General features: G+C 28.3%; 2 protein-coding genes across 2 annotated transcripts in view; both read left to right on the forward strand.

The window, feature by feature from the left end:
• Positions 1–2,488, forward strand: part of LOC111632867 (centrosomal protein of 76 kDa-like) — a 14,543-nt gene extending 12,055 nt beyond the window's left edge. Inside the window, exon 7 of the mRNA XM_023377395.1 lies at positions 2,161–2,488. Coding sequence (XP_023233163.1) covers positions 2,161–2,385 — 225 coding nt within the window. The 3' untranslated portion in view covers positions 2,386–2,488. The remainder of the gene's footprint in view (positions 1–2,160) is intronic.
• A 1,192-nt stretch (positions 2,489–3,680) lies between these two features.
• Positions 3,681–5,641, forward strand: part of LOC111632827 (centrosomal protein of 76 kDa-like) — a 25,592-nt gene continuing 23,631 nt past the window's right edge. Inside the window, exons 1-5 of the mRNA XM_023377357.1 lie at positions 3,681–3,727; positions 4,046–4,269; positions 4,358–4,779; positions 4,857–5,020; positions 5,101–5,209. Coding sequence (XP_023233125.1) covers positions 3,681–3,727; positions 4,046–4,269; positions 4,358–4,779; positions 4,857–5,020; positions 5,101–5,209 — 966 coding nt within the window. The remainder of the gene's footprint in view (positions 3,728–4,045; positions 4,270–4,357; positions 4,780–4,856; positions 5,021–5,100; positions 5,210–5,641) is intronic.

Below are 5,641 nucleotides of genomic sequence, written 5' to 3' on the forward strand. Positions count from 1 at the left end.
TCTTTATAAATTTCCTTATATGGTGCTAAGCACTTATGAAGAATAAAGCAAGTATGGAATAAGGGAAAAACATTCGGCAACATCAGGAGCAGAAGCGTCGCGATCTGGCAACATTGAAACAAGTTTCGAGAAGGACCACTTGTATCGACAGAAGGCGAGAAGAGAAAATTTACATACTTAAGTACTAATAGTTTACGAAAATAATAATTTTTGTGAACTATTATTACTTAAGTATGTAAAAATTTATTACATTTCCTGTTGTACGACGGTTTTACCCAATTCTCGAACCGTGTTAGAGTGAATCAGTGCTATAGAAGTGCTGTGTTATACAGGGGTTACCTGTATAGCTATGCAAATCTTGCAACTGCTTGGCAACACATTGAAATGAAGTTCATTCAGAGAGAATTTTTGGAGACTTTTCTCATAGTTTTTCTTATGTCATATGTCTTGCATATAAAAGGCAGTCATCTTTAGTTGTTCACATTAATGTCTGTGAAAAATGATGAAAGTTAAGGCAGTAAAGGAATTAATCAAGAAAATTTTTATCCAGAAGTATAAAGAAGGATGTAAATGCAGCATTGCACAGGATGTGCAGATAGCTCAGTCCAGAGGATTATAAAATGTTTTCAAGAAAGATGAAATACTCATCTAGATAAAGCTTTAAGAAGAAAACTACCTCTCAGTTCCAGACAACTACAGTCCTTTTGATGCTATATTTCCCAAAACAGCCAAGTTTCCATAGAAGATTTAACGAAGTGGGCAAGGGAATACTTTAATATCCCATTATCTGAAATCACAGTGTGTGGCCATATCTGTCAGTGCAAATACAAATTGTACAAATTCAAGGGAAACCTCTCATAAATGAATCATGCAAGTGCAGATGTTTAGCTTGGTGAACTAATATGAAGTGGATGGAAATACTATGGTTGGATGAATCAACATTTCATGTAAACTATAGGAATACAAGCAAGAAAATTATTTGTACTAAAGATGAAGTTAATAATCCAGTATGTTATTCAAGACAAGTCCAGAAACCACAGTCTGTAATGGTTTGGGGATGCATAGCACAGAGAAAGTTGGATATTTGCATTTTTATGATGTATTGTGATCTCTGAAGCCTATATTCTAATCCTTCACCAACATTTATGTGAATTAAAGCTTAAATTTTTCCAAGAACAAGTCTGTATTTTTCAGCACAACAATGCCTGTACACACAATGCTAGGTAAATCAAAGCTTGACTAAAGTCTAATCAGATATGTGTACACCCCTGGCCAGCATCAAGCCCAGACCTATCTCTGATAGAAAATATATGGAGAGTTTTGAAAACAAAGATGACTCAATGCCATTCTTACATGTTAGAACAATTACATATGTATTTAAGCCGAGAATGGGAAAACATTTCCATGCAGTTGTTGCACAAGTTTGTATATTTCCATGTCTCAATGCCTTGCAACTCTTATAAAGCAAAAAAGGTGATGCTATTCTATACCTGATTACTGAATCTTAACACATTGAACAAAGTTCAAAGAAACATGTTGCAAAGGCTCCACAGAGTATAAATTACATTCTTTAATAGCAAAATTTTTCCAAAATCTGAGTTTTTGATATGCTTGTATGATCACTTATGTTTATAATAAATTACTTTTTGTTACAAAACAAACATCTGTGTATTGTATTATAAATTGTTTTTAGTTTTACTGGTGAAGGAAATTCATTGCAAGTGAGGCTATATTAATACATTTGCATTCTTGGCAATTAATTTTTGACAATTTCCATGGTTGTAATTAATTTTTCTAAACATACTCAAAATTGGTAAAACTTTTATTATCTGCAAGATTTGCAATACTATTAAATGCCTCACTGATGACAGGAAATTATGTCTTGCTGTAAGTTATATTGAGAAATAAAATTTATAACAGCAAGAAGTAAATTGTTAAATAGATATTTATCCTGAAATTAATTAAGGTATATTGTAATCAAATATTATTTACAAGAGTTGTTTTTATTAACTATTTCTGCATGTAAATTTATTTTTATTGAAGTTATGTTTTTAAAGTAGAAAGCAGTCTAACTTTTACTAATTAATTAAATTTTAGAAACATTAATTTATACATTTTAATAATAATAAAATAGATAATATTTCATTTTACATATTGTAGCCAACTGATGCAGTAGAATTATGCTGTTTTGATTTAGAGGATTCAGAAAAATGGAAATCTATGTCACCCGATGCCATAAAGTTAGTTACAACTTATGTACCAACTGTTCCAATGATAATTCCATCTTCATTGGACTCAATGCAAGCAAGTTATGATATGGAAGAACAGTTAAGACATTTCACTGCAGAATTTAGAAAGGTACAAATAATTTATTCAGAAGTTTAATTTGATTGTATTACAAGTCCTAATTGATAAGTATTAGCCTCATGTCTTATATGTCGATATAATTCTTGTCATACTTTAAACTGAAATATATTTATTTAATGGATACTGTACAAATGTTTGGCTATTAATAACAATATAAAGTTAAGAAGTAAGAAATTTTTGTTTAGTTATGTATTTCATCATAAATACATTTCAAAACAATGTTCATTACATATAGATTCAATATTTTTTTAGTTAAAATATTTTTGAAACTTTCTTATGAAAATGCATTATTCATATCAAGAATGAATAAAATATTTTCAAATATGTACAGATATCCCTCATACAACATGGTTTCACTGTAATGTGGTTCAAAATTTGGGGAATCTCATACAACATGGTTTGAATATTTGGGAAATTCTCCATACAAAATTTCACAATTTTTTAGTGCAAACTCTGTTATTTGATGTTTTTTTATTCAAGTAAGCATGTGCATTGTCTCAAATTTGTCTATGGATTGTAGAATATTGAAATTTTCAATTTGTTTTGTGCCTTTTGTCAGGTTTACTTTAATGAAAACTGATAGTGCAATTTTTCTATATGTAAGCATCACAAAGCTCAATATATACTAAACCAAATGATTGCTGTAATTAATTGGGATATTTTTTGTTACTATTAATAATTAGATATTAAGTAATTTGGTATTAGAGGTAGATATTAGGCACTATCTCTTATAAAANTATGAAATACACATAAATGCACACATTGTCCAGCAAAAATTACTGGCATCTTAAACTTCAAGGAAAAATCTTGTAAAATTGACAACATAATTTGTTTATGTAAAGCTGGAGAATCGAGAATCTTTTTTGCTAATTCTTAACAGTCAAATTCACTCTTCATCAATTACATTTATGAGTTTCTTCGAATTTCCAAATAATCATCTGTTTTCATGTGGAAATGTATTAAAACTTATATAGGGCTCCTGTGTAATTTTGGAATTCAATTTAAAAGCTTTGCTTTTCTTATTGCTATTCATCTTTACTCCTGGCAATACACAAGGACGATTCAAATGAGCTAGATAAAATACTTTTGTTTTTAAACACCAGAAGGTGAGAATCTGGTAAAATATGCAAATACATAGTTTACAAAAGTTATACAGAAACAAAAAGAATCCTTCGCTCGCACGTATAGGATGACCTAGGTTTTTGAAGCAGTGAAAAATGGATAAAAACCTTGTTCTATATGCGAGTAAATACGGTACTTGAATATTTTTAATATTGAGTTTAACTGATGCAATTTTCAAATGTAATACTAGAATGAAGATTCAAAGTTATTATGCAGACCTCTATCTGCTAATTATAAAGTGAGAAACTTCTTACAATAATAGTAGGAATATTATATTTTCTCACTATTTGTTTTAATTATGAAAAGCATTAACTATTTTATATATCTTCTTATAAAGAAAATTAACTAATTTTTAAGTGAAAATTTTATTTTCATTTAGAAGTTAGTTCTTGTAAAGTTTTGTTCTAAATTTATATTGTGACTAATAAATTTGATCTTTAAAAAATTTTATTATTTCTTATTTATTAAATCTTATTTTTAATTTTATATTTATTTATTAAATCTTATTTATTACAAAATAAATTTATTTTGTAATAAATAAAATTATACACAATAGAAATGTCTTTTACTGGGATTTACTATTTTTAATTTCAGATAGAGGAAATTTATCATTTGATTCTAGCACACTCTTATCAAAGAATGACCCAATACATATTATATTAACAAAAGTAGATTCTGATCAAAATCAGTTTTTAGTATCATCATACTTTTTGGAATGGCGTCAAATACTAACTAAAGTAGGCTCTAAGATGAGCTTGGCAATTGAACTTTCAGGGATTGGTAATTTTATTTATAAATTAATAAAGTTTCTTTTAACAAATATATATTATTTCAGCAAATTTTTTATTAAAATATAAATTTATTTTAGGAGTTGAAAACAAAGTTCCTGCTGGAATGTTAGAATTATATCTAGAATTGCAACCATCTTTAACTTTTCCTTTACAAGCTAATATAGTCTCAGCTCAGTTAGCATTAGAACACAACAGAAAAACTGAACGGGATCGTCTTTTTCTTGCTTATGCAAAACTTTGGTGGAAAGAATATATTGAAATGAGACCAGAACATACTCAAAGACTTGTTAAAATTTTTGCCCAAGATGAAAATGCAGTTGTTCGGCCTGTGTTTAGTTATGTATTTCCACTCACTACAAATAGGCTTTTGGAAACCCCCAGAGAGGCTGCTTGGTTTATATCATTATTTAAACAAAATTTATCTATCTACACCAATATTGATAGGACAAAATATGAACAATGGAAAAATCTTTCTACATTTCTCTCCGTAAAAGAGGGTGTAAGTAATTTTTGATTTTTTTTTTTTTTATTATTAATTGTTTGTAACAATAGATTTATTGTATATTTTCTTTGCAGGATTATGAAGATCATTCTGTTTTACTTTGCTCACTCTTATTAGGTTTTTGCCTAGATGCTTATGTTTGCTTAGGGACATTAAAAACAGATCAGCCTTGTTCCTGGGTAATGACAATTGGAAGACGTAAGCAAATTATATTCTGGAATAGTCTTACTGCTGCTAGGTACAGTATTGAGATATATATAAATTAAATCATCTTAATAGTTCATTTAAAAATTCAAATATTTTTGTTTTCAAAGACAGATATAATTATACTTCTGTAATAAAAGATGATGAATTAAATCAAGTGAAGTACCCGTATAAAACTATTGGATGCATATTTAATAATAATAGATTTTATGCAAACTGCCAGGTAAGAATTTATTACAGTTTTTAATTGAGAATGTTTTTCTAGAAGTTACCTTACTGACGTGAGAATATTTCTAATATTTTATTGTTAATTGCATTTTCTATATTATTCTCCAATAATTATACAATAATGTAAAAATTTTCTAAATGAAATATATTCTTTATACTTTTATTAATTTTTGAATACAGTGGTACCTCAGGTTACGAACGCCCCAGCATACGAAATTTTCAGGATATGACATGAAATTTGAACATATTTTTGCTCCACGATACGAACAAAAACTCACCATACGACGTTACATTAGTTCGCATTTTTCATTTGTTTTTCTTACTACAGTTATTTTTTTAAATGTATTACTTGGCTTTAATTTGAGTATGTTTTTCGCGTTGGAACGAATTATTTGGTTTTACATGTAATCGTATGGGAAAAGATGAT

This window comes from Centruroides sculpturatus, unplaced genomic scaffold (genome assembly GCF_000671375.1).
Source record: "Centruroides sculpturatus isolate CEXI.00-Female unplaced genomic scaffold, Cexi_2.0 scaffold41, whole genome shotgun sequence".
Taxonomy (NCBI): Eukaryota; Metazoa; Arthropoda; class Arachnida; order Scorpiones; family Buthidae; genus Centruroides; species Centruroides sculpturatus.